The sequence below is a fragment of the Pantherophis guttatus genome, chromosome 18, assembly GCF_059756535.1.
Source record: "Pantherophis guttatus breed Tessera chromosome 18, ASM5975653v1, whole genome shotgun sequence".
Lineage (NCBI taxonomy): Eukaryota > Metazoa > Chordata > Lepidosauria > Squamata > Colubridae > Pantherophis > Pantherophis guttatus.
In genome coordinates, this window is record NC_142080.1 from 4,028,548 (window position 1) to 4,055,233 (window position 26,686).

The 26,686-nt window shown below is 45.6% G+C and overlaps 1 protein-coding gene across 3 annotated transcripts; it reads left to right on the forward strand.

The window, feature by feature from the left end:
* KLC2 (kinesin light chain 2) lies at positions 1-25,671 on the forward strand. 3 transcript variants are annotated; one of them, XM_060685104.2, is made up of 16 exons: positions 1-114; positions 6,096-6,364; positions 6,907-7,137; positions 8,022-8,094; positions 9,192-9,414; positions 9,625-9,712; positions 12,161-12,262; positions 13,393-13,566; positions 14,436-14,535; positions 17,559-17,608; positions 17,746-17,816; positions 18,756-18,864; positions 20,385-20,534; positions 21,652-21,776; positions 22,296-22,356; positions 23,382-25,671. In XM_060685104.2, exons 2-16 carry the CDS (start codon positions 6,104-6,106, stop codon positions 23,460-23,462), a joined length of 1,899 nt encoding a protein of 632 aa, XP_060541087.2. In that variant the 5' UTR covers positions 1-114; positions 6,096-6,103; the 3' UTR covers positions 23,463-25,671. The 3 variants fall into 3 exon arrangements, with proteins under 3 accessions (XP_060541087.2, XP_060541089.2, XP_060541086.2); XM_060685106.2 differs by lacking the exon at positions 1-114 and adding an exon at positions 3,520-3,597; XM_060685103.2 differs by lacking the exon at positions 1-114 and adding an exon at positions 5,873-5,976.
* The last annotated feature ends 1,015 nt before the right edge of the window (positions 25,672-26,686 follow it).

The following is a 26,686-nucleotide window of genomic DNA, read 5'->3' on the forward strand; positions in this document are numbered from 1 at the left end:
GGCGGTTGTTTGGGGGCGGGGCCGCGCGCTCGCCGGTGCCGCAAAGCCTGCCGGGAAGGATGTGAGTCCGCCGGGCTGGAAGCCGCACCGGTCGAGCCAGGGCTGCGCGCGCAGGTAGGAAGGAGGGCGAGGCGGTGGGGGGGGGTCCCTTCTTTCTCCCTCTGCCCCCCCTTTCTTTATCTCTTCCCCCCTCCCCATAACGAGAAGGGCCCTCCATCAGGCTGAAGACCCCCCCCAATACCCTTTAAAAGAAGTGGGGGGGGTCTTCCTTTTGGGGTGCAAAGGAGGAGGGGTGGGTGAGGGTCCCCAAAGTGTGGGGGGGGCAAGGACCCCTCCTCATCCCCCCTTCCCCAAAGAAAGTGGGGTTCATGAAGGGGAGAGGCAGCCCCTTACCCAAATGGGGCTGCAGAATTGGGGGGGGGGCTTGGAAAGGGGATTTTCCCCCCTCCCCTTCAGGGAAGCTTAAATAAGGGGGGTGGGCAGCTTTTACTAGACCCCCCCTCCTTCTTAGCCCCTCTCCTGTGTGTGTGGGGGGGAGAAGATGGGGAGGGGGGCTCTCTGCCTTCCATGGTCACCCAGCCCCTTCATTCAACTGGGGGTGGAAGCAGGAGAAAAAGGGGGAGAGGGAGGGAGACCCCACCCCAAAAAAGCCCAGAAGGATTCAGTTAGCCCCAAGGGGGGTGGGCGAAATGAGTGGGAGAGACCCTCTTATAAGAGGAGAAGAATGACCAAAAGACTCACCCCCCACCCCAATGCCAATTAAGCTTGGGAGGGGGGGGGTTGGGGGTCTTCCCAGAAAGGAATGGAGGGGGGGGTCCTGGGGATTTCGGGGTGGGTGGGTTTGTGAGTTTGGAGGTCACCCCGTTTCCCCCTTCAGGCCAAAGGGTGGGAAATGCCCTCTTTTGTAGGGCATGGGTGGTGTGAATCGGAAAAGGAGCCCCCCCCCCCCGCCAGTAGTCCTGGCCTTCAGGAGGGATGCCCCCACCCCAAAAAAAGGAGAAGTTGCCCAGAAGGAGCCCCCCCCAAATATAAAGGGCCTTGCTTGACTCTTAAAAGTATTGCTAAAACTGAAAAAAAATCTATCTATATCTACTCTATCAACTGTCTATCTAGTTATCTCTATTTCTCTATGTCTGTCTATATCTATTCATTCATTTTTCCTTCTTTCCTTCCTTCTTTCTATATATCTACTGTATACCATCTATCTATCTCTATCTATACCTGTATCATCTCGCTATCTATACTTCTATCTATCATCTATCTCGTCTGTCTGTCTGTCTGTCTGTCTATCTTCTCTGTCATATCTACCTATCTATTTCTATCATCTCTATCCCCCCCTCTCTATCTTCTATCTATCTATCTTCTCATATCTATTTATCATCTCTATCTCTCTTCTCTGTCATATCTATTTCTCTATCATCTCTCTCTCTCTCTCTCTTATCTATCGGTCTCTCTCTCTCTCTCTTTGTCATATCTATTTCTCTATCATCTCTCTCTCTCTCTATCTTCTCTGTCATCTATTTATCATCTCTCTCTCTCTCTTCTCTGTCATATCTATCATCTCTCTTATCTCTCTTCTCATATCTATTTCTCTATCATCTTTATCTATCTATCTTCTCTCTCTCTGTGTCATATCTATTTCTCTATCATCTCTCTCTCTCTCTCTATCTTCTCTGTCATATCTATCATCTATCTATCATCTATCTATCTCTCTTCTCTGTCATATCTATTTCTCTATCATCTCTCTCTCTCTCTCTCTCTCTCATCTATCTATCTATCTATCTATCTATCTCTGTTCTTTTTCAATTGTAGCAATGCTTTGAGGGTCGAGCGAGGCCTATATCTATCTATCTATATATATATCTATATATTATAATTGGAGGACTTTATTGTTTGCTCTTTTCCTGGGGTCCGAAAACACCCCCACCCCCCAAATTCCTTTGCCTGCAACTAAGAAGCCGGAGTTTGCTCCACCAACTCATTTCCCTGACTCTGCACCGCGTGCTTTTTCTATCTGAGCTGCATTTGCACCACATGTAGGCCTGTTTTGGACGGAGGGGGGTGAATTGATGGAAGGAGCGTGAGAAAAAGCAAAGGGGGGGGCAGAAGGGAAATATTTCCTCTATCCCCACCCCCACGAATAAAATAGAGGCTCTGGACAACACTGCCTCTATTTTCTCCTCCCAGATCTGATAAATTATGGAAAGGGATAATAAAAGTCCATTAAGAATCCAGACCAAATTAAAAATTAGGAACTTCAGGCCCTCCGGGGGCCCATCGTCCCCAGCCACTGGCCCTGCGGCAAAGCCTGATGGGAACTGAGATCCCCGACACCAACCCACTAACCAAGAGAGTCCTTTGCTTTATTTAACTTTTGCCGAAGGCCGAGAGAAAAAGTCAGCAGCTTATTTAAAAGAAAATCAGGAAAGGAGGGGGAAATAAATAAATAAGATAAAACAGATAAAATAACTATAAATAAATAAATAAAATAAATTTTAATCAATTCATTAAAGTTTAATATTTATTTTAATAAATAAAATAAATTGGGGAAATAAATAAAATAAAATAAATTTCCTCCCCCTTGGAAAATCTTACAAATTCTAAGCGAGGCCAAGCTGAATTCCCCAATCGAGCTGATTTTTATTTTCCCTAGTGGTTCTGGGATGATTAAACCTCTCCCTTGCCTCTTCGATTTAAGATTTTTATTTTCTCCATCCTTCTGCCACCCCCTGGGAAAAGGCCTCATTTAAATAAGGTATATCTGGGGTTCATTTGTTCATCGCCTCTAAACCGGTTGGATTAAGGACGGGTTTTATTGAACCCAAGGGAACCACGCCTGAATTAACATTGGCTTCACCCGAGTGGCATGATGGCACGGCCTATTTTTGGAAATTCGGCTTCCTTGTCTTTGGGACATTCGTCCCCTCCTTCCTCCTCCTTTTTTGCACGCTTTGTCAGAAAAAAAAAACACACACACACACCAAAACTTGATTTTCCTGATGAGGATGACACAGGCAGTTATCTGGAAGGTTGAGCGAAATCTCTTCGGTGGGGAAAAAAAAAAAAACACCCCCAAAACTCCCGGCCAAAACAAATCCACGCAAAAGTTCCCATTTAACCAAGGGGATTTCAAGGACCGCAGGTGAAAAGACAAAAATCGGTGAAGGATGAGGAGGAGGAGGAGGATTATATTTTTAACAACTTGAAAGTTGGGGGGGGAAAAAAGGGAGAGTCTCCCTTTTTCCAGTTATTGAATTTTTTTAGAGTTTGCAAGACAAACAAACAAACAAAAAATGTCTTGCATTTTTATTTTTATTTTTTTTGCATCTTAAAAGATGTTTAAGGACCACTTCTTGGGATGTAGTTTGGTTCAGTTTTTCACAAACTCAGCATCCCGATTTTTTGGGGGGAAGTGGCTCGGTGGGAAGGGATAAATGAGAATTTTGGGGAACGGTAGAAAGGGAAGTGAAATGCTCCGGGTGGCAGATATTTGAGGAGGGTGGGAAAGAATTAGAGAAGGAGGAGGAGGAGGAGATGGAGATGCAACTTCGGTTGAATCGTCCAAGCGAAGGACTCACTCAGCGCCGCATTGCGTCGGTAATGACCGGGACGTTAGCCCCCTCCTGGGGAGACTCAAGAATTGCATTAAAAAAAGCTGGACAGGAGAGAGAAATGTTTTTTTTTGGGGGGGGGGGGAGGGATTTGAAAAGCAAATAATTCCCCGCCAATCCTAGCTCCGTAAAATCCAGATTGCCGCGAAGCTTGGAAGGGGCTCCGGATGGAGAAAATGATCCCTTTCCTATCTATCTTATCAATTTAGACCGTGATTTTAAAAAAGTAGGTTAGACGATATCGATCCGGGCTCTGGGCTTGGGAATGAAGAGACTGACCCGGGTCCTCGCTTCGGTTGTGGGAATTGGGGGGGGAGAGAAGTTTGGTTTGTGGGCAAAGCGTGTTTGGGTAATTTTTTTATCCGAAAGGGCCGTTAGATTGGCAGGGGAAGACGAGAAATTGAAATTATTGCTGTTTTTTTAAAATAAGCGTGTCGGGGATCCAAAACTGGGGGGTGGGGTGTCAGATGAAACGGAGCCTTGGCAGGGGGGGTTCAAGGATTTAAAAGGAGCGGGCGTAGGGTGATTGAGTTTACGGAGTTGGGACCTGAGAGGTCATCCAGTCCGGACCCCTGACTTTGCAAAGGGAGACCTCCCGGAGAGGGACAGGCTGATCCCCCTCCCTCTGCCCTACCGTACAATCAATGGGAGGGACATTTCTGTAGTTTTGACCTTTGATTTTTTAGAGACTCGAGTTTTGACAACGATCGTGGCGGGTAGATTTTGGAATTTTTTTAAAAAAAAAAAATTCTAAAGTTTTCTAATTCAGATCAGGATGAATATAATCAGGTGATTATTTGGGGAAAGGGGTGGGGGTTGAATTTGGGGCTTCTGGGCCCGTCGTTTTGGCTACCCCCCCTCCCCTTTCTCTCTACTCAAGCCAATGAAAGAGGCTAGTCCTCAAGCTTTCTCGGATTCATATAGAGAGGAAGGATTGTGTACAGGTGATCCTCAATTTAGCACTGTATTTTTTTTTATCAGGACGGTCGTAAATAGAGTCACCATGCGACCGCACCCAGCTTTTCAAGCTTCTGCATGGCGGTTAAGCGAACGTGTTGGTCGTAAAGCAAATGAAGTCGTCATTAAGCGAACCCATTGTTTGCTAGGGGAGGGGAAGGAGGGAGGGAGGAGAGAGAAAGGGAAGGGAAAGGACGGAATAGAGAATGAAGGGAGAAAGAGGGAGGGAAGGAGAAACGAAGGAAGGAATAGAGAGGGAAGGAAGGGAAAAAGAGGGAAGAAGGAAGGAAGGAATAGAGGGAAGGGAAGGAGAAAGAGGGAGGGAGAAAGGAAAGGGAGAAAGAAGGAACTAATTAAGGAAGAAAGGCATAGAGAAGGAAGAAAGGGAGAAGAAGGGAGAGAGTTGGAAGAAAGGGAAGAGAAAGGAAAGGGAGGAATAGAGAAGGGAGGAAGGGAGGAGGGAAGGAATAAAGAGGGAAGGGAGGGAGAAGGAGGGAGGAATAGAGGGAAGGAAAGGAGAAAGGAAGAAAAGGAGAAAGAAGGAACTAATTAAGGAAGGAAGGCATAGAGAGGGAAGGAAGGGAGAAAGAGGGAGGGAGAAAGGAAAGGGAGAAAGAAGGAACTAATTAAGGAAGAAAGGCATAGAGAAGGAAGAGAGGGAGAAGAAGGAAGAGAGGAGGAAGAAAGGGAAGGGAAAGGAAGGAATAGAGAAGGGATGAAGGGAGGGAGGAAAGAATAAAGAGGGAAGGGAGGGAGAAAGAGGGAGGAAGGAATAGAGGGAAGGAAAGGAGAAAGGAAGAAAAGGAGAAAGAAGGAACTAATTAAGGAAGGAAGGCATAGAGAGGGAAGGAAGGGAGAAAGGGAGGGAGAAAAGAAAGAAAGAAAGAAGGAACTAATTAAGGAAAAGCAAAGAGGGAAGGGAGGGAGAAAGGGAGGGAGAAAGGAAGAAGAAAGAAAGAAGGAACTAATTAAGGAAGGAAGGCATAGAGAGGGAAGGAAGGGAGGAGGAGGAAGAAACTAAGAAAGAAAAGAATAGAGAGGGAAGAAAGGGAGAGGAAGGAAGGAATAAAGAGGGAAGGAGGGAAGAATCAACTAAGGAAGGAAGGCATCGAGAGGGAATGGAGAAAGGAATAAAGACGGGAGGAAAGAAGGAACTAAGGAAGGAAGGAATAGAGGAAGGGAAGGGAAGAAAGGGAGAAAGGGAGGGAAGAAAAAAGGGAGGGAAGGAGGAAAGACCACCCCTCTCACTCTCACGCTTTTTCTCCCTCTTAACACCTAACCCATCAACCCTTTGCCCAGACTGGCGCTTTCCAACTGCCCCTTTGCCCCTCCCTCTCCTTCCCCAGCCGCTGTGGCCTAGAGGTGGAGCTCTCGCCTCACAATCGGGAGGTGGTGAGTTCGATCCTAGGTAGAGTACCACAGATGTATAGGGTCTCCAGCTTTGGGCGGGAAGGGAAGGGGGTTGGACTAGATGACCTTGCAAGGTCCCTTCCAACTCTGTTTAATCTCCCCCCCCCCACCCTGCAGGTTGGGCGATGGCCACCATGCTGTACCCCCGGGAGGAGAAGCTGGAGAAGATGAGCCAGGACGAGATCGTGCTGGGCACCAAGGCCGTGGTGCAAGGGCTAGAGACCCTGCGCAGCGAGCACCACTCCCTGCTGGCCGCTTTGCTGGACACCGTCAGCCGCCTGGAGCAGCAGCCGCAACAGCAGCTTGAAAACAGCGCCGCCCAGGAGAAGGCCCTGCTCCTGAGGAAGTCCCTGGAGGCCATCGAGCTGGGCCTCGGAGAAGCCCAGGTACCCCCCGCTGGAGACGGGGACGGGGGCGAAATTGAGACACACACCCCAACCCCCACTCGAGCGTCTCACCTGCTGACCTCTCACCTCGTTTGGTGCTGTGGGTCTTTGTCGTGTCTTCTTAACACAACGCGGGGAAACAACGGCATCTCGGCATAACGTCCCCGTGCCCCCCTTCCTACCTTCGCGGGGAAACTTTGCGGAGACTCCGCCAATGTTTGAGCTCACGGTTACGGCGGTAGTCCTCGACTTAAACGGCCACGGGGGAGCCCCGAAATTTCTGTCGTTAAGCGAGACGGTTGTTAAGGGAGTGGGGGTTTTTTGGGGGGGGTGTCCCCCTTTTACCATCTTTCTTGCCCGCCGGGGTTAAGCGACTCTCCGCCGTTGTTCAGCGAGCAACGTTTTTTTGTTCAGCGAATCTGGCACGACAAATATAAAAATAAACTTTGCCAGCAGAGTACCCAGCAACGAGTCTCCTTGAACAAGATGGATGAACCTGATTTCTTTTTTGTTTGTTTCTTTGTTTTCTTCCTGGCGACCAGGTGATCATCGCCCTCTCCAGCCACCTGAGCGCCGTGGAATCGGAGAAGCAGAAACTCCGGGCTCAAGTACGGCGCTTAGTGCAGGAAAATCAGTGGCTCCGGGACGAGCTGGCCGCCACCCAGCACAAGCTGCAGCGGAGCGAGCAGTCGGTGGCGCAGCTGGAGGAGGAGAAGAAGCACCTGGAATTCATGAACCAGATTAAGAAATTCGACGAGGACGTCTCCCCTTCGGTAGGTGGTTTCTCTCCCTACCTGCTTAGAACCTCGAACCCAGATCTGGAGGCAAAACCTTTGGGTTGAGATGCTACCGGTGGTGAAATCCAATTTTTTTTTTTTACTACCGGTTCTGTGGGTGTGGCTTGGTGGGCGTGGCAGGGGAAGGATCCTGCAAAATACTGGATACTGGAAGAGCCTGAGTGGCGTAGGAGGCTAATGCCTCCTACTAAGGCAGCATTTAACATCCAGCTGCCTGCCATTACTGCGAGTTCAATTCTCGCCAGGCTCAAGGTCGACTCAGCCTTCCATCCTTTCTAAGGTGGGTAAAATGAGGACCCGGTTTGTGGGGGCAATAAGCTGAACTTTGTATAAAATATACAAAAGGATGAAGGCTGTTGCTTAACGCATTGTAAGCCGCCCTGAGTCTCCGGAGAAGGGCGGCATATAAATAAAAAAAAATTAAAAAAAAATCCCCATTCCCTCCCCACTCCTTGGGAAAGGATATTGCAAAATCTCCATTCCCACCCCACTCCTGGGGGAAGGATACTGCAAAATCCTCCCATGAAAAGGAATGCCACTTTTTTTTTATTTTTTATTTTTTATTTTATTTTTTTGCTTTAATTTATATGCCGCCCTTCTCCGGAGACTCAGGGCGGCTTACAAGGCGTTAAGCAATAGCCTTCATCCTTTTGTATATTTATACAAAGTCAGCTTATTGCCCCCACAATCTGGGTCCTCATTTTACCCACCTTAGAAAGGATGGAAGGCTGAGTCAACCTTGAGCCTTGGTGAGATTCGAACTTGCAGTAATTGCAGGCAGCAGATGTAAGTGGATGTTAATTAGTCTGCTGAGCCACCAGAGCTATTTATTTCCTTCTCTCTTTTTTTTTTTTGCCCAGGATGAGAAAAACGGCGAGGCGGCCAAAGATACCTTGGACGATCTATTTCCTAACGATGATGACCAGGGCCGAGGTAAGCTCCAGAATTATTCTATTAGAATTATTCTTGAAGTTATTCTGAATTATGTCTAGTTTCATGAAAAGAAGGACTAGGGAGACATGAGAGCAGTCTTCCGATATCTCGGGCTGCCCCAAAGAAGAGGGAGTCAAGCTCTTCTCCAAAGCACCCGAAGGCAGGACAAGAAGCAACGGGTGGAGTCTCCGGAGAGGGGCGGCATATAAATTTAATAAATAAATAAATAAATAATCAAGGAGAGAAGCAACTTAGAACTAAGGAGAAACTTCCTGACAGTTAGAACAATTAACTAGTGGAACTGCCTGCCTCCAGAAGTTGTGGATGCTCCAACACTGGAAGTTTTTAAGAAGAGGTTGGATAATTATGTGTCTGAAGTGGTGTAGGGTTTCCTGCCTAAGCAGGGGGTTGGACTAGAAGACCTCCAAGGTCCCTTCTCTTCTCTTCTCTTCTCTTCTCTTCTCTTCTCTTCTCTTCTCTTCAACTCTACCCTACCCTACCCTACCCTACCCTACTCTACTCTACCCTACCCTACTCTACTCTACTCTACCCTACCCTACCCTACCCTACCCTACCCTACCCTACTTTACTCTACCCTACCCTACTCTACCCTACCCTACCCTACCCTACCCTACCCTACTCTACTCTACTCTACCCTACCCTACCCTACTCTACTCTACCCTACCCTACCCTACTCTACTCTACTCTACTCTACGATGTGCTAGCAGTCTTCCAATATCTCAGGGGCTGCCCCAAAGAAGAGGGAGTCAAGCTATTCTCCAAAGCCCCTGAAGGCAGGACAAGAAGCAATGGGTGGAAACTAATCAAGGAGAGAAGCAACCTGGAACTAAGGAGAAATTTCCTGAAAGTGAGAACAATTAATCAGTGGAACAACTTGCCACCAGAAGTCGTGAATGCTCCAACACTGGAAGTTTTTAAGAAGATGTTGGATCACCATTTGTCTGAAGCGGTGTAGGGTTTCCTGCCTAAGCAGGGGGTTGGACTAGAAGACCTCCAAGGTCCCTTCCAACTCCGATGTTCTATATTCTATGCTTATGGGCTCTTTTCCAGCTGATTGATGGGCTCTGTCTCCGCAGGACCAACTCACCACAGCGGAGAGTCGGCAGCCCAGCAAGGCGGCTACGAGATCCCGGCCCGTCTACGGACCTTGCACAATCTGGTGATCCAGTACGCTTCCCAGGGGCGCTACGAAGTGGCCGTCCCGCTCTGCAAGCAGGCTCTGGAGGATCTGGAGAAAACCTCGGGCCACGATCACCCCGATGTGGCGACAATGCTGAATATTCTCGCCCTGGTGTACAGGTGTGGCATTCCACGGGGGTGTTGCGGTGGGGAGGGTGTGTGACACACAAAAGGGCCCCCTTTTAACCCAGGGGTCTCCAAACACGGCAACTTTTAACACTTGTGGGCTTCAGCTTCCCCCTGGAATCTCCCAGCTGGCCCGTGCTTCCCTTCTACAGTGACGTGAATCTGAGAAACTAATCTTGTGTTTTCCTTCCCCCCCACCACCAGAGACCAAAATAAATACAAGGAAGCCGCCCACCTACTCAACGATGCTTTGGCTATCCGGGAAAAGACCCTGGGAAAAGACCATCCAGCTGTAAGTGCAGGATGGGGCCCCCCCTCTCAGCTCTGATTGGAGGATTTAAAGACCGTATGATCTTCCAGTTATTTATCTTATAAATTCAATTCCATTCCTTTCCTTTCTCTTCCCCTTCTCTTCTCTTTGCCATCTTCCTTCCTTCCTTCCTTCCTTCCTTCCTTCCTTCCTTCCTTCCTTCCTTCCTTCCTTCCTTCCTTTCTTTTTCTATCTTTCTCTTTCTTTCTTTCCTTCCTTCCTTTCATTTCTCTCCCCTTCATTATCCTCTCCCTTCCTTCCTTCCTTCCCCCCTCCCTCCCTTCTTTCTTTTCTTCCATTTCTCTCCCCTTCATTCTCCTGCCTGCTTGCCTGCCTTTTCTCTCCCCTTCATTATCCTCTCCTTCCTTCCTTCCTTCTTTCCTTCCATTTCTCTCCACTTCGTTATCCTCTCCCTCCCTCCCTTCCTTCCTTTCATTTCTCTCCCCTTTGTTATCCTCTCCCTTCCTTCCTTCCTTCCTCCCCACAACCTCCCTTCTTTCTTTTCTTCTATTTCTCCCCCCGTCATTCTCCTGCCTGCCTGCCTCCCTGCCTTTTCTCTCCCCTTCATTATCCTCTCCTTCCTTTCTTCCTTCCTTCCTTTTCTCTCCCCTTCATTATCCTCTCCCTTCCTTCTTTCCTTCCTTCTGTTTCTCTCCCCTTCGTTATCCTCTTCCCTCCCTCCCTCCCTCCTTCCTTCCATTTCTTTCCCATTCGTTATCCCCTTCCTTCATTCCTTCCTTCCTTCCTTCCTTTTCCCTCCCCTTCATTATCCTCTACCCTCCTTCCTTCCTTCTTTCCTTCCTTCCATTTCTCTCCCCTTCATTATCCTCTCCTTCCCTCCCTTTTCTCTCCCCTTCGTTATCACCTTCCTTCCTTCCTTCCTTCCTTCCTCCCTCCCTCCCTTCCCTTCCCTTCCCTTCCCTTCCCTTCCCTTCCCTTCCCTTCCCTTCCCTTCCTTCCTCCATTTCTCTCCCCTTCCTTCTCCTGCCTGCCTGCCTGCATTCCTTCCATCCATCCACCTACCCACCCACCCAATTTAAGCAATAAACAGCGTGGCTAGCCGACAAATCTGAGATAACCGAACGGCTACCACACAGACAAAATATATTCTGACATGCCGTTAAAAACTTTGAAAGTACCCTTTTTCTAGCCCAACCAAGTAAGTCTGTTTTGGATTTTATAGAAGAGGGAACAAACCCAATCAACAGACCGAGGGAAGATGGCGGCCACGAATAAGGCGATCGATCGAGCATAGGTTACACGTCAAAGTATAACTTCCGCATTTCGGACAGGGCACAATTCCCACGTCTGCAATTTTAAAATATTTTAAAGAGCGCTGTTTTTTTAAAATCCTAGATGTGTTTGAAGAACTGAGCCTCCTCGTTTCCTGATTTGGAAGCTTCAGCTAAAGTTGTTGTTGTTGTTGTTGTTGTTGTTGTTGTTGTTGTTGTTGTTATTATTATTATTATTATTATTATTATTATTATTATTATTATTATTATTAATTGAATTTCTATACCGCCCTACTCCCGAAGGACTCAGGGCGGTGAACAGCCATGGAATAAAACACATACATATACAAAATTTAAAATCAAATAAAATGAATTAAATAAATTTGGCTGAATTAAAACCCATAATTTAAAATACCCATATTTTAAAACACATTAAAATTTAAAATTTGCACTTAAAAGGGAGAAGATTTAGGCGAGGCCAGCTTGATGAAATAAAAGAATCTTCAACTCGCAGCGGAAGGTGCGCAGATCCGGAATCCTCCGTATCTCTGGGGGAAACTCGTTCCAGATCGTCGGTGCCCCCACAGAGAAGGCTCTCCCCCTAGGGGCCGACAGCCGACATTGTTTGGCCGACGGCACCTGGAGGAGCCCCTCTCTGTGGGAGCGTACTGGTCGGTGGGAGGCTGTTAATGGTAGTAGGCGGTCCCGTAAGTACCCAGGTCCTAAGCCATGGAGCGCTTTAAAGGTGGTAACCAGAACCTTGAAGCGCACCCGGAAGACCACCGGGAGCCAGTGCAGCTCGCGCAGGAGAGGTGTTACATGGGAGCGCCACGTCGCTCCCATAACCACCCGCGCGGCCGCACTCTGCGCCAGTTGGAGCCTCCGGGTGCACCTCAAGGGGAGCCCCATGTAGAGAGCATTACAATAGTCCAGACGAGAGGTGACGAGGGCATGAGTGACTGTGCGTAGCGAGTCCCGATCTAGAAAGGGACGCAACTGGCAAATCAGGCGAACCTGATGAAAAAGTTGCGTTTAGCATTCCGATCCGCTCAATTTCCCACGTCTCTTTTCTTTTAGAAGCAGGTTCATGGAAGGTAACCCATATCCCTTCAGGATGGTTGTTGTTGTTATTATTATTTTCCCCTGTTGTAATTATTATTATTATTATTATTTTCCCCTTTTTCTTTTCCACAATCAGGTGGCTGCCACACTTAACAACCTGGCCGTGTTGTACGGGAAACGAGGAAAATATAAAGAAGCCGAACCTTTGTGCAAGAGGGCCCTGGAAATTCGCGAAAAGGTATTTGTTAAATATTTCTTAAATATGCATGCCTCCCGTTTTATTGTCAAAGCCACTCTGGGTGACTGGGTCGAAGGGACAGGCTTAGGGGGTCTGTAAAATGTCTGAGTGCCTTACAAGATACCAAAGAATAGAATGAATAGAATAGAATAGAATAGAATAGAATAGAATAGAATAGAATAGAATAGAATAGAATAGAATAGAATAGAATAGAATAGAATAGAATAGAATTTTGGAATAGAATTTTGGAATAGAATTTTGGAATAGAATTTTGGAATGGAATGGAATGGAATGGAATGGAATAGAATAGAATTTTAGAATAGAATAGAATGAATAGAATAGAAGAATAGAATAGAAGAATAGAATTTTGGAATGGAATGGAATAGAATAGAATTTTAGAATAGAATAGAATGAATAGAATAGAATAGAAGAATAGAATTTTAGAATAGAATAGAATGAATTGGAATAGAATACAAGAATAGAATAGAATACAAGAATAGAATTTTGGAATAGAATGGAATGGAATAGAATAGAATTTTAGAATAGAATAGAATGAATAGAATAGAATAGAATAGAATAGAATAGAATAGAATAGAATAATGGAATGAAGGAATGGAATGAATAGAATAGAATAGAATAGAATAGAATAGAATAGAATAGAATAGAATAGAAGAATAGAATTTTGGAATAGAATGGAATGGAATGGAATAGAATAGAATTTTAGAATAGAATAGAATAGAATAGAATAGAATAGAATAGAATAGAACAGAACAGAACAGAACAGAACAGAACAGAACACAATACAATACAATACAATACAATACAATACAATACAATACAATACAATACAATACAATACAATACAATACAATACAATACAATACAATACAATTCTTTATTGGCCATGTGTGATTGGACACACAAGGAATTTGTCTTTGGTGCATATGCTCTCAGTGTACATAAGGAGAATAAAATACATTCATTGAGAATAAAAAGATACAACACTTAGAATAGGATAGGATATTGACCCAGACAATATACTGTTCACCAAGCACTTTTGGATGTTAAAAAAATTATAAATAAAATTATATTTTTTAAAAAAATATGAAACTCTCTTTGTCTCCTTCCAGGTGCTCGGGAAATACCACCCCGACGTAGCCAAGCAGCTGAACAATCTGGCGCTCCTTTGCCAAAACCAGGGAAAGTACGAGGAAGTCCAGTACTATTACCAGCGGGCCCTGGAGATCTACGAATCGCGCCTGGGCCCCGACAATCCAAACGTAGCCAAGACGAAGAACAACCTGGTGAGTTGGGGCTTCTTTGAGAGAGACTCCGAGCAGCCCAAGAAAGGGGAAGAAGAGTTTAAGAAGGAAACAATTAAGAACAGGAGCGCATCTTCCCCAGCGACCCGCAGCCAGATAAGCAGGGATGAACCCCAGACAAACCGTCAAGCGAAAAGCAATCACTTGAATCACTTGAACTTGCCGGGAGAAAAATTACACCCCGCCAACATTTGACAGGGCAAGCTGTTGCGTATCGACTGGCAGCAAAACCCACACTCCCTGACACTGTTGATGTTACCCAGTTGGGTAAGCAAACGAGCGAACGCGCCCCGTTCGTTTAAAGGAGAATATTTGTAGCTCAGGATTGAAATGAGAGGTCACATTTGTGCTCTCTGAGCTTCCTAGTTTTCTTGCAGGCATTTCATGATCCTAATTAGGTTATATCATCATTGCTAGCCAGACTAGCACTGATGATGTTTGTTTATTTATTTATTTATTAGTTCGATTTATATTTATATTTATATTTGTGGAAGTCCGGGGGGGGGAGGGTGGGGGGGGTTAGGGAGGGTTGAGGGGGGAAACTGGGGAGAAAATGTAACTGTAAAACTTTTTCAATAAAAAAAAAAATACCATAAAACCCGTTACCTAAATTTTAACATCTTTAACACAATATTATTTCGGTTTCATTTCCATTTAGTTTGGATGAATACATCTGAAAAGTATAAATCATCGATTACTATAAGTATTTACACAGCAATTTAACTGTATTTATCATCTGCAATTTACTGCTTATCTCAACATAATCACATTTATTTTAACTCTTAATCCCAACATAACCATTTTCTTTATTAATATTAACGACCTCTGGATTTTTATCATCATCCTCGCAGGCCTCTTCTTACATCAAGCAAGGTAAATACAAGGAAGCCGAGACACTCTACAAGGAGATCCTGACCCAGGCGCACGAGAGGGAATTCGGATCGGTCAACGGTGAGCGTGGGAAAAAGTATTTTCATTGGTTGGGAGGGCGGCAAACTTTTGCACAGATGGCAGGGCCTTCGGCTGAGGACTTCTGCGTAGAAGACTGGGAAAACGGCTAGGGTGGTGTGCCAGGGATTGTGTGTGTGAGTGTGGAAAGAGGGCGAAGAGGCTCGTTCCGTGGCTAACTCTGGGAAGACAGTTTGGTCTAGTGGTTAAGGCGCCATCCTAGAAACTAGGTGATGGTGAGTTCTAGTCCTGCCCTGAGATATGAAAGCTAGCGGGGTGATTTTGGGCCAATCACCCGGAGACAGGGAATTCTAGTTCCACCTTAGACATGAAAGCCGGCTGGGTGGTTTTGGGCCAATCACCAGGAGACGGTGAATTCTAGTTCCATCTTAGACATGAAAGCCGGGTGGGTGACTTTGGGCCAATCACCAGGAGACGGTGAATTCTAGTTCCACCTTAGACACGAAAGCCGGCTGGGTGACTTTGGGCCAATCACCAGGAGATGGTGAATTCTAGTTCCACCTTAGACACGAAAGCCGGCTGGGTGATTTTGGACCTCCTCCTCAGCCCTACACTCATCACAGGGTTGTTGTTCCAAGGAAAATAGGAGGTGGAAGTAATAGTAGATGTGCTCTTTTTGTTTTTCTCTTTTTTTTTCTTTCTATTTCTCTCTCTCTCTTTCTTTTTCTCTATTTCTCCCTTTCAGTTTTTCTCTATTTCTCCCTTTCAGTTTTTCTCTATTTCTCTCTTTTTCTCTCTCTTTCTCTCTTTTTCTCTTTCTCTTTCTCCCTTTCTCTCTTACTCTTTCTCTCTTCTTTCTCTATTTCTTTTCTATTTCTTTCTTTCTATTTCTCTCTCTCTCTTTCTTTTTCTCTATTTCTCCCTTTCAGTTTTTCTCTATTGCTCTCCTCTTTTTCTCTCTCTTTCTCTCTTTTTCTCTTTCTCTTTCTCCCTTTCTCTCTTACTCTTTCTCTCTTCTTTCTCTATTTCTTTTCTATTTCTTTCTTTCTATTTCTCTCTCTCTCTTTCTTTCTTTTTCTCTATTTCTCCCTTTCTCAGTTTCTCTCTCTCTCTTTCAGTTTTTCTCTATTTCTCTCCTCTTTTTCTCTTTCTCTTTCTCCCTTTCTCTCTTACTCTTTCTCTCTTTCTCTCTTTCTTTTTCTATTTCTCTTTCTTTCTTTCTATTTCTCTCACTCTTTCTTTCTTTTTCTCTATTTCTCTCTCTATTTCTCCCTTTCTCAGTTTTTCTCTCTATTTTTCTCTCTCTCCTCTTTCTTTTTCTCTTTCTCTCTCTCTCTCATTCTCTCTCTCTCCGACTTCTCTTCACCCCCTCCTACAAGGGGAACTTGCTTTCCAAAGCAACATAATCGTGCGTCTCTCCAACTCAGATTTGGGCAGACCTGGGTTGGGAACATCTGATGCATGAACTCTGACATCTCCTGGGCTGGGCCGAATATTCCTCCTTTCTGGCTAGGATGACTCACCTAAACCGTGTCCTACATGCTTTCTTTCGCTTCGTCATTTTCCTGTCTTAAGTGTGCTTATCCCTGGTGAGCCAATCCGGATCCTTCGATGAGCTCAGCTCAAAGGGAATGTTGCACAACCCGAATTTCAGCCAGATTGTGGGTACACGGCCTCATTCGGCTTCCCATCCCGGGTTCACACAAACAGACCAAGTTACAGCCACTTCGGCTCGGCGTCGCGTGCGAAGCTGGCCGGTGGGAGCCGTAAAACCCGGAATTATGGTTTAGCGCAGAGGTCTTCAAACTTGGCAGCTTTAAGACTTGTGGACTTCAACTCCCAGAATTCTCCAGCCATCTAAGCATAGCTGGCTGGAGAATTCTGGGAGTTGAAGTCCACAAGTCTTAAAGCTGCCAAGTTTGAAGACCTCTGGTTTAGTGTTATAGATAGGCCTCAGTTTACAACCATTCGTTTAGTGACCAAAGTTATTTTTTTTCTCCTCAAGTTGTGTTGTTTTTTTTTTGTTTTTTTTTACAAACATATCAATGTTTGTAAAACAGCGTGGCACCTGAGCGTCTTACATTTTAATACAAATAAAACAATATTCAGGATATTTACTACAGTTGACAAACTTATACAATTCTGGTAATAGTACACATTTTTTTTTATTAAATTATAATCTTTCGTTATGTAGTTATTCAATATTTCAAATATGTTGTTTTTATGTCAATCACCATATTCTGAGTGTCATTCCTTTTACTACAAATAAAATATTAATAATCGTATTTGTTACATTTAACAGACTAATATGGTTCTAGATAGATAGATAGATAGATAGATAGATAGATAGATAGATAGATGATAGATAGATAGATATAGATAGAGATAGATAGATAGATAGATAGATAGATGACAGATAGATAGAGATAGATAGATAGATAGATAGATAGATAGATAGATAGATAGATAGATAGATAGATGATAGAGATAGATAGATAGATAGATAGATGATAGATAGATAGATATAGATAGAGATAGATAGATAGATAGATAGATAGATAGATAGATGACAGATAGATAGATAGATAGATAGATAGATAGATAGATAGATAGATAGATACCCTGTTTTCCCCAAAGTAAGACATTCCCCTGATAATAAACCCAATCTGGTTTTTGAGCGCATGGCAATAAGGCCAAGCGCTTATTTCAGGGTTCAAAAAAAATAAAAGACAGGGTCTTATTTTCGGGGAAACACGGTAGTAACACACATGTTTATGCTAAATTATAATCTTCCATTATTTAATCATTCAGTATTTCAGTATGTTATTTTTATGCCAATCGCCATATTGTTCAAACATTCTTCATAGTAACCCTCGTTCAAGTTAGAATGGCACTGAAAAAGGTGACTTACGACCGGTCCTCGCTCTTACGACCGTCGTAACATTCCCCACTCACATTATTAAAATTCAAAAACACTTGGGCATCCGGCCTGTATTTATGACGGTTGCACCTCTCGCGATGCCGGTGCCTCAAATTTTCTAAGCCATTTCTCCGCTTCTCCGCAGGTGACAATAAGCCCATATGGATGCACGCCGAGGAGCGAGAAGAATGTAAGGTATTTGGGGGGGTTTGGTACGAGAGTTCAAAGGGCAGCTTGTTTTACCCGGGATTTGGGGACGGTATCCAAATGATCATGATTCCTTCCCTTTAATCTTTTTTTTTTTTTTTTAAATCTTGTTTTCCCCCCTTCAGGATAAATACCGAGAAAACAGTGCCCCTTACAGAGAATACGGCAGCTGGTATAAAGCCTGTAAGGTAGACAGGTGAGTGTGATGGGGGAAACGGATCGTTTAATCAACAGAATTGGCTTTTCAAGAAGAAGTTGGACCAGGGGTGAAATCCAGCAGGTTCTGACAGGTTCTGGAGAACCGGTAGCGGAAATTTTGAGTAGTTCAGAGAACCGGCAAATCCCACCTCTGACTGGCCCCAGAGTGGGGTAGGAATGGGGATTTTGCATTATCCTTCCATCCAGAGTGGGGAGGGAATGGGGATTTTGCATTATCCTTCCATCCAGAGTGGGGAGGGAATGGGGATTTTGCAGTATCCTTCCCCCAGGAGTGGGGAGGGAATGGGGATTTTGCAATATCCTTCCATCCAGAAGTGAGGAGGGAATGGGGATTTTGCAAGTATCCTTCCCCGCCACGCCCACCAAGCCACACCACACCACGCCCACCAAGCCACGCCCACAGCCACGCAATTAAAAAAAATTTGGATTTCACCACTGGGTTGGATAGTTAGAACCTTGGATTGTGCAGAAACGGATAGATTGACATTAAAGATAAAAAGAAAAAGAATAGACAAAGAGTGTTTTCGGACATGTTAGAATAGAATAACCGAGTTGGAAGGGACTTTGGAGGTCTTCTAGTCCAACCCCCTGCTTAGGCAGGAAACCCTCCACCACTTCAGACAAATGGTTTTTCCAACTTCTTCTTAAAAACCTCCAGTGTTAGAGCATTCACAACTTCTGGTGGCAAGTTGTTCCGCTGCTTAATTGTTCTCACCGTCAGGAAATTTCTCCTTAGTTCTAAGTTGCTTCTCTCCTCGATTAGTTTCCACCCACTGCTCTCTTGTCCTGCCTTCTGGAGTTAGAATAACAGAATACCAGAGTTGGGAGGGATCTCGGAGGTCTTCTAGCATGCTCGATGCGAACCGGTGGTAAAACTGATTAGAGCCCACCACTGCATTGCTTCTCTTCCCCCCAGCCTGACCGTCAACGCCACCCTAAAAAGTTTGGGGTCTCTGTATCGTCGCCAGGGCAAAGTGGAAGCGGCCGAGACGCTGGAAGCATGCGCCCAGAAATCACGGAAACAGGTAAAGCGTTTTTGTGCTTTTCATGGGTTGAGAACGGAGTTACGCTGTGCTGGATCGCCAATAGTGGTAGTTAGTGGTAGGTTTCTAGTAGCGCGGCAGCGGGAGACTCCGCCCACCCGCGTGGACGTCATCACGGACACTCTGCACATGCGCAGAAGGCGCCTCACGCGCTCACAATTCCGAACCAGTAGCGAAGGTAAGTGAAACCCACTATTGGTGGTAGTCCTCGAGTTACAACGGTCCGCTTAGTTCGAAATAACAATGGCACTGAAAAGGACTTTTAGGTCCGTTCTTCACACTTACGACCCTTTTTTTAAAAAAAAGTTTTTTATTATTTTTTAACAAACACATCAATGCGTGAACAGCGTGGTGCCTACATTCTAATACAAATTAAACGAGTAGAATTAATCCTACTTATTACATTCAATCCACTTCTATGTTTCTAATAAGGGTACACGTTTATATTAAGTTGCAATCCGTCATTGTTCAATTATTCCATGCTTTTCTCTTGTTATTGCTTTTCTTTTATTATATAAAAGCGAATACACTAATATTGCCCCTTCTCTTATTTCTATCTCTTGTTCCAACTTTTAATCATGTCACCCTTTATTAAAAGACGTTTTCTTTCTATCCAATCTAACTTCTAATCATGTTACCTACCTAAAAAGAAAAGAAAAGAAAGAGAGAGAGAGAAAGGTAAAAGCAAATCAGAACAACAACAAAAGAGAAATCATCTATCCATCGTCTCTTGCCCGCTTCAACACTTTTAATTGCTATGCTTTTTTTTTTGGCTTGCCTCCCATCTTCGACCCTTATAGCATCCCTGTGATCACGTGATTTATATTCAGATGCTTAACAACTGACTCACATTTATGACAGTTGCAGCTTCCCGGAGTCATGTGATTCCCTTTTTGCGATCTTCTGACAAGCCAAGTTAACAGAGAAACCAGATTAACTTAACAACGGCGTTACTGGTTTCACAACTGCGGTGATTGCCTGTGGCAAGGAAAGTCGTAAAATGGGGCAAAACTCACTTAACAAATTTCTCACTGAGCAGGGTAAATTTTGGGCTCAGTCGTGGTCATAAATCGAGGACTTCCCATGCAGATAGTCCTCCACTTACGACCAGAGTGACGATGGAACACCACAGAAAAGTAACTTAACGTTCCAGATATGAAATTCCAGCATCCTTCAGCCATGTCGCATTTTTAGTGCTTGGTACCTGATTTACGACCTTTTTACTGGAAGGGGGAAGTCTACTTTGGATTGCCAGCAAAACCTGCCCCGTAATAAACAATGGATTCGCTTAACAACAACTGCACAGAATCCGCTTAACGACTCCCCCCCCACACACACACACGTTTGCAAAATTGGGCACAGGTCCGTGGGTGCCTTGATTTGCGACCGTCGTCACTTGCAATGGAGATTTCCCTTACAGTCGCGTGTAAATGCACACGTCGGCCCCGCGTTCGTGGGACACGGATTAAATATTTCTACCCTCCTCTTTCTGTATTTTCCAGGGCATGGATGCTTTCAACCAGAGCAAAATCGTGGAGCTTCTAAAAGACGGGAACCGTGCCGAACAGCGACCGAACCGCGATGGGGCTCCCGGCACCAAGAAGTGCGAGAACGAGAACGAATCGGAAGAAGGAGTAGCCGAATGGTCTGGGGTGAGAGAGAGAGAAAGATAGAGAGAGAGAGGAGAGAGAAAGAAAGAGACAGAGCAATGACCCTTCCTAACCTACAGAATTTCCTTCTAAAAACAAAGAGAGCAGAAGAAAATTCAACAAATGTAGAATCCACAGAATTTTGTCTTGTGGGGGGTTTGCCAGATTCACACGTTGCGGAAAAAAAACAGGTTTCCTTAAAAATACCGTGGCCTGGAGTTCCAGAACCCCTTAAACTGGGTTAAAACCGCCAAAAGATTCCAATCGCATTATAGCTTAGTAGAAAAGTTTCTCAACTTCAGCCATTTTAAGAGCCATGTTGGCTGGGGAATTCTGGGACTCGAAGTCCATGTATTTTAAAGCATGCTAGATAAGGAATTCTGGGAATTGGAAGCCCAGGCATCTTTAAAAGCATGTTCATTGGGGAATTCTGCGAGTTGAAATCCACGTATCCTGAAGTTTGCAGGCTGGAGAATTCTGGGAGTTGAAATCCACAGCTCTTTTAAAGCAAGTTGGCTAAGGAATTCTGGGAGTCGAAGTCCACGTATTTTAAAGCATGCTAGATAAGGAATTCCAGGAGTTAAATTCCACCCATCTTAAAGCTTGTTCGCTGGAGAATTCTCCGAGTTAAAATCTACATAATTGAGAGTTTGCTGGCTTGGGAATTCTGGGACGTATTTTAAAGCATGCTAGGTAACAAATTCCAGCCACCTTAAAAGCAAGTTCGCCGGGGAATTCTGAGAGTTAAAATCCACATATCTCCAAAGCTTGCTGGCTGGGGAATTCTGGGAGTTGAAGTCCACCCCTCTTAAAGCAATGAAGGTTGAGAAATACAAACTTAGCATGAAGGATACACAAAAAACATTTGCCCCCATGATATCATCTCCTCGGCGTCCGTAAGACTAACAGCTTAGTCTGGAAACCAAGCTGTCCCCTCAAATGTATCCTCAACCTCTTAACCAGGGACTACAACTCCCCAAACCCTGTGCCCTCTGGCTGGGAATTATGGGAGCAGTAATCTCGACACGATCGAAGGACGGTGCTGCCATTTTCCCGCAGGCCGGCTCTTAACAACTTCCTTAAAAGATGGAGGCAACCTGTGTGTCTTTTGCTCTCCCAGGTGGGCTCCGGAGCTCTGCGCCGCAGCGGCTCGTTCGGGAAACTGCGTGACGCTTTGCGGCGGAGCAGCGAGATGCTGGTTAAGAAACTTCAAGGGAGCAGCCCCCAAGAACCGAGGAATCCCGGGTAAGTTTCAAATTTTGGGAGGAGGTGAATCCGGAGAAATGGGAAGCCCCTTATCCGGCCTACATCTCCTTCCATTTTTTATTTTGACATTTTTTAGAACGAGAGGTGGTTTTTGTTTCTCGGATTCTGGGGGGGTCGTCCCGATCGTCTTCATTTGTGTAACAGGGAGTCCTCGGCTTAGCGACCAAAATCGAGCCCCGTTTTTGCTAACGCGAAAACGGCTGTAAAAGGGAGGTTTTGGTCCCCATGTTTACGACCTGTCTGGCCGTAAACTTTAAGTCGCTTTTTTCAGCGCTGAAAAACGTCAGTCACTAAACGAACGGTCGTAAGTGGAGCACGTACATGCTTCAGTGAATGGTTCGTGTAGGTGGTTTAGTAAAACATTGGGCAAATATTGCTGGCCGAAATAAAACAGTCGAGTCCGAATTGAAAAGAGGGAGTCGGTTTTCCAATGCTGATCACCGATCTCTTTCCGGAGGGGAATCTCACCCGTTTTGGGTTTTCTCTCTCGCGCTGCAGGATTAAAAGGGCCAGTTCGCTCAACTTCCTGAACAAAAGCATAGAAGAAGATCCCAGCCAGGTAACACACCTTGTGGGGAAGCTGCCCCAACCTTCTCTTTTGAGATTGGGCTCCTGTGGGGGAAGCTGGCACGGCGGGTGGGAAGCTGCGAGACTCGTTTCCCAACAATGTTGAATGGCAGGCTGTGGCCTGTCCGTCTTAACAAAAGTGTCTTCTGATAACTATATGATCTGGTTGAGTGGTTGGATTGTTTTCATAAAGGAGGGAGGGTGGAGGGAAGGGAATGGAAGGGAGGGGAAGGAAGGAAGGGAGGAAAGAAAGGAAGGAAAGAGAAGAGGTAGGGGAAGGAAGGAAGGGAGGAAAGGAAGGAAGGAAAGAGAAGAGGGAGGGGAAGGAAGGAAGGGAGGAAAGGAAGGAAGGAAAGAGAAGAGGGAGGGGAAGGAAGGAAGGGAGGAAAGGAGAAGAGGAAGGGGAAGGGAGGGAGAGAGGAAAGGAAGGAAGGAAGGAAAAAGAGGGAGGGAGGAAGGGGAGGAGGGAAGGGAGGAAAGGAAAGGAAGGAGAAGAGGGAGGGAGGGAGGGCAGGGAAGGAAGGAAAAAGGCGGAGGGAGGAAGGGGAAGAGGGAGGGAAGGGAGGAAAGGAAGGGAGGAAGGAGAAGAGGGAGGGGAAGGAAGGAAGGAAGGAAAAGACGGAGGAAGGTGAAGAAAAGGAAGGGAAGAGGGAGGGGCAGGAAAAGAGGGAGGAGGGAAGGAAGGAAAAAGACAGGGGGGAAAGGAAGGAGAAAGGGCGGAGGAGAAAGGGACAGAAAAGGATGGAAGGAAAGGAAGGAAGGAAAAGACAGAGGGAGGGAGGGAGGGGAAGGAAAGAAGGAAGGGAGAGAAGAAGGAAGGAAGGGAGAGGGAAGGGAGAGGAAGGAAGGAAGGGAAAAGGAAGGAGAAAGGTCGGAGGAGAAGAGAAAGAGACAGAAAAGGAAGGAAGAAGAAAGAGAAGAAAAAGGAAGGAGGGACAAAATCCCCCCTAAAATTGGGAGATGAAAACCTGGCATTTCTGCCCCCTTAAATAACCTTCGCTTTTTTCCCCTCTTTAGGGCTCCGGCAACCTCTGCGACAGCCGAGGGTTAAGTGCCAGCAACGTCGACCTGCCACGACGAAGGTCCCTGATGGCATGATGTCCCCCGTGGCTCTGGCTGGGTCGGGGGGGCGGGGTGGAGGGAGGCCCGGAAATCCGGACCACATCAGAGCTGCTTCGAGCTTCTGCCTGGAACCTCATCCGCTCCGCGAATTCCCCATCCTGCTGGCATAGAGCTCCCGCCATTGCAGCTCCAAGGCAGAGCGATATCTCACTTTTCCCCTCGTGGGCACCCCCACAAGCACGCCATTGCCCCCCCCCCACATCCAAGGTCTTCCTCTTCCCCCTCCCACCCCCAGCATGTTGCCACCGCGGCGCTCATCCTCGGCTCTGGCTACCAAGTGCCACCTTTCGACCACCCGCCTCTAAATCCCAGATTAAGGCAGGATGCCTCGATACGTTGGCACAACACACCGTCAACTGCATCTTGTTGGAGGGGGGGGACCGAGGGACCCCCCCCCCCGAAGCTGCATGATTTGTCAAGGCCTCTTCCCAGGAATGTGGTGGGAAAGGAGCGATCGAGTGCGGAAAAAAATAATAATAATATTTCTCAGGGTTCCAGTGGACGTCTTTTTGCGCCCATTTCTTGCAAAGAACGGGGTGCAAAACGATCTCGACTAGCTAGGCCAGGTTTTTTTTTTTGAACCCACCTGAATTGGTTCTTCTGCAAAGAAAGAATAAATACGCTTAGAGACCCTCGAACGGCTCGCTTCCCACCGTTTTAGTGATTGAGTGGATCCTTTCTGTTCAGGATCTGTTGCGCCCGGCCTCAGGGACAGAGAGATCCCATCCAGCCCACCCTCCTCTCTCTCGAAATCCCTTCCCTCTTCTCCTCAAATCTGCACTGGATTTATTTATTTTTATTTTTATTTTTTGGGACTTGCCTGGATTACGATATATATATCGCTCCGACGGCCTCTTTAATTCAGGGGCTCGCTTACCGACGGGATAACACCCTGCTGTGTCCCTGCAAACATTCCGATCTCGTTTTTTTCTCTTGTCTCCCCTCTAGATTTGGCTGCAGGAAGCATCTTGTTTATTAATCAAATTCCCACTGGCTCTCATTTTAAGGGGGACGGTAGATGCCCCTCGCCACTTTCCTTCCCTGCTCGGGAGCGATGCGTAGAGGGATACCACCCCTTCCCCCTAAGACCGTGATGGCGAACCTTACGGCACGCGTGCCCAAAGTGGCACGCCAAGCCATGTCGCCCATCACACACGGCCTTGCCTGTTCATCTTCCGGGTTTCCGGTGCGCCACTATCAGCTGTCCTTCGCGCGAGCGGCAGTGCCTAGTGTGCACACAGCGCCGTCCAGCTGATTGTTGGGCGCGCATGTGTGCCAGAAGCCGGAAGTTTGGCTTTTTCCGGAGCGCGGCCCCGACGAGCGGGCGCGCGCGACGTTTCCGCGTGCCGAAAAGGGTTCGCCATCACTGCCCTAAGACCACCGCCTCCGATGCCCGCCAATCTCAGCCTGTTTCTCTTGACAGTCTTCCCAGCCGCGATGCTTTGCACCCCCTTCTTAGCGAGATAAAACGACAACTTTCCCATCTCCACCCGCGTTGCTTGCACGTCCATTCAGTAAAAAAAATCATCATCATCAATAGCTAAGGATTTAAGCCAAAAAGGGGTAGAACACTGTAGAACGATCCAATTTCTTCTCTCCGTATTCTGGCCTCCTCTCACTGCAAATGCTTTTTCTCTTCGTTCTGCTGGTTGTTAGGGACGGAGAACACCTTCCAAAACGGCGTATTTATATTAAAATGCCATTTCTCTGTTCCTAATGTGTCCTTGGGGGTGTGGGTGGGGGGGACTGATGGAGGGGAGAGAACCCCCCCTTTTTTGTGGGGGGGGACCATTGCAAACAGAGGGAGCCTGCCTCCCATTTCAAATTTTGCTTTGTGGCTCAAAAAATGCTATTTGGCAAAAGCAAAAAGCGGGAAGGAACCCACCCAACCTAAGCAAAGCCCGTAGGGAGGACAGTCCAGTCATTTTTCAGTTTATTTTTACTTTTTTTTCCCCACTTCCCAGGATTTCAAAACGGGCAGGGCCCCGGTAACTTATATCACCTAATAATCTTGCGTGCGTGTTTTTGCGTGTTTGCGGGCACACGGGGCGGGGGTGTGTGTGTCTGTGTGTGGAGAAGAGGTTAAACGCTTACGTCGGGAGTAAAACGGTGTTGAAACGAAAGGAAGAGAATTGTGCTTTGTATTTAATTATGTTGCTCTAGAAATAAAACAAGAGGAATATTCTCTGGTTTGGTCATTTTTATATATATATATATAATATATATATATATATATATTTCTTTCCCATCCTTTATTTATTTTTAATTCCCTTCCATTTAAACACGTCCAATTGGAGGCCTTACAAATTAGAAAATCAAAGTCGTATGAATCTTAGGGAGCTGACTGTGAATAATCTCTCGGCTCCCGTCTTCCGTGCAGGAAGCCAATCCAGTATTTAAATTTGTGGTTGTGTTTTTTTTAGATGTATATATACACACACACCCTTATGAACACACCCATATTATTGTGAATTAAAAGGTGGCCATATGACATATCTGCAACCGTCATAAAGATGAGTCAGCTTTGAAGCATCCGAATTTGCATGACGTGACCCTGGGGATGCTGGAAACGGTTGTAAGTGTGAAAAAACAGTCGCAAGTCACTTTTTTTCAGCGCCTTTGGGTCACTAAACAAACGGTTGTAAGTTGAGGACTGCAAGGTAGATAAATAGAGAAACAGGCAGCGCCACATATTTTATAACCACAAATAAATATTACATGTAAGTTTGTATGTGCAAAACGATACAGGCGTGGCTAGACCCAGTTTGTGGATGCGAAATATTAAAAATAATTTAGGCCCTGAAATGAGATCTAATGGTTTAAAATATTTCACACATACAAACTTGGGTGTAAAAAATGGTCGTATGATCAGATCCCGTTGAAATAATATCTAATTAAGTGGGTTGTTTAATAACTAATCAAATACATAATTTAATGATGCTCTTATCATGGCCCCCTATATATATATATAAATATAAATATAAAATAATATATATGTAGGGGGCCATGATAAGAGCATCATTAAATTATGTATTTGATTAGTTATTAAACAACCCACTATGCTCTTATCATGGCCCCCTGTATATATATAAAATATATATAAAATAATATATATGTAGGGGGCCATGATAAGAGCATAGTGGGTTGTTTAATAACTAATAAAACATATAAGTTGATGATGCTCTTATCATGGCCCCCTA